The 1369-nt window shown below is 40.0% G+C and overlaps 1 protein-coding gene across 1 annotated transcript; it reads right to left on the bottom strand.

Moving 5' to 3' along the window:
• Positions 1–494: 494 nt before the first annotated feature.
• Positions 495–1160, bottom strand: LOC114276476 (uncharacterized). The gene has a single exon (XM_028218263.2). The coding sequence runs from the start codon at positions 1158–1160 to the stop codon at positions 495–497; it is 666 nt and encodes a 221-aa protein (XP_028074064.2).
• Between the last annotated feature and the right edge of the window lie 209 nt (positions 1161–1369).

Genomic DNA, 1369 nt, shown 5'->3' with positions numbered 1-1369 from the left:
AAAAAAATTCAAACCATTTCTACCTTCATTGTACATTTGAAATAAAAATAACACTTTGAAAACATTTAAATGCTTAACAAATGTATAATCTTCAAGCGAAAACCATGAGTACTACTTTTCTCCCTGACAATGTTTGTGACTTTCCCTATTCTTGAACAGGGTGACAGACTAGGTTAATTCGGTATCTAGAATCGCGGTGCATAAAGCTAACTGGACCTATAGGGTTGCCATACAAAGTTTAAGCCCGGGTGATTTTGAAGTAATCTCTACATCCTTGGGTATTTAAACCAAACTTTAGTCTTGAAAATTCCAAACCTTTATGTTCTAGGCTTTACCATTCGAAACTCTAGTTTCCACCGTCTCAGTTGGTCTCCTAAGAACTCACTAAAACACAGTTAGGTGGCTATACCAGACTGTCAGATGCCGTTTAGACACGACTAACACCAAAGGAATTACACCTTTAAAGGATTTTATGTCTCCCAGACTCAAAATAATTACAATGAAAGATATATTGGGTCCTTTAAGTGGACCACCTCAATCATCTCCTCTTTCTCAATACTATCCACATAATGTTTCAATCGTTGGCCATTGACCTTGAAGGTCGTACCATTTTGTGGATTTTTAATCTCAGCCGCCCTATGTAAAAATACTTCGATAACCTCATATGGGCCATCCCATCGAGATTGGAGTTTACCCAGGAACAAACACGATTTGGCATTGAACAACCACACTTCTTGGTGAGGCTCAAAGGACTTACAAGAAATGTGTTTATCATGAAATGCCCTAGTCCTAGCCTTGCAAATTTTGGAGCCCTCATATGCATCATTGCGAAGCTCCTCTAACTCATTAAGTTGGAGTTTCTGGTGGTCACTGGCTTTGGCCATATCAAAATTAAACTTTTTAAAGGCCCACAAAGCCCGGTGTTCTAAATCAACAGGGAGATGGCACGGTTTCCCAAACACAACCCTATATGGAGACATCCCGATGGGTGTCTTATATGCAGTGCAATAGGCCCAGAGTGCATCAACCAACCAAGTGGACCAATCTTTCATATCGGGCCTCACAGTTTTCTCGAGGATGTGTTCAACCTCCCTATTAGAAACCTCTACATGACCACTAGTCTGAGGATGATAGGGAGTGCCAACTTTGTGAGTGATCATATATTTGCGCACCAATGCCTCAAAAAATCGATTGCAAAAATGTTTGCCACCGTCACTAATTATGGCACATGGGAACCCAAAACAACAAAAAATGGTTTCATGGAGGAATTTAACTACAATTTTATGGTCATTCATTCTGGTGGAAAGGGACCCATAAAGTTGACGGCCACCAAATTGTATTTAAATCCAAAAGATGGTGGAAAGGAACC

This window comes from Camellia sinensis, chromosome 3 (assembly GCF_055761805.1).
Source record: "Camellia sinensis isolate YWXY chromosome 3, ASM5576180v1, whole genome shotgun sequence".
NCBI lineage: Eukaryota > Viridiplantae > Streptophyta > Magnoliopsida > Ericales > Theaceae > Camellia > Camellia sinensis.
Note: the sequence above shows the minus strand (reverse complement) of the source record. Positions and strands in the feature narration are given on the sequence as shown.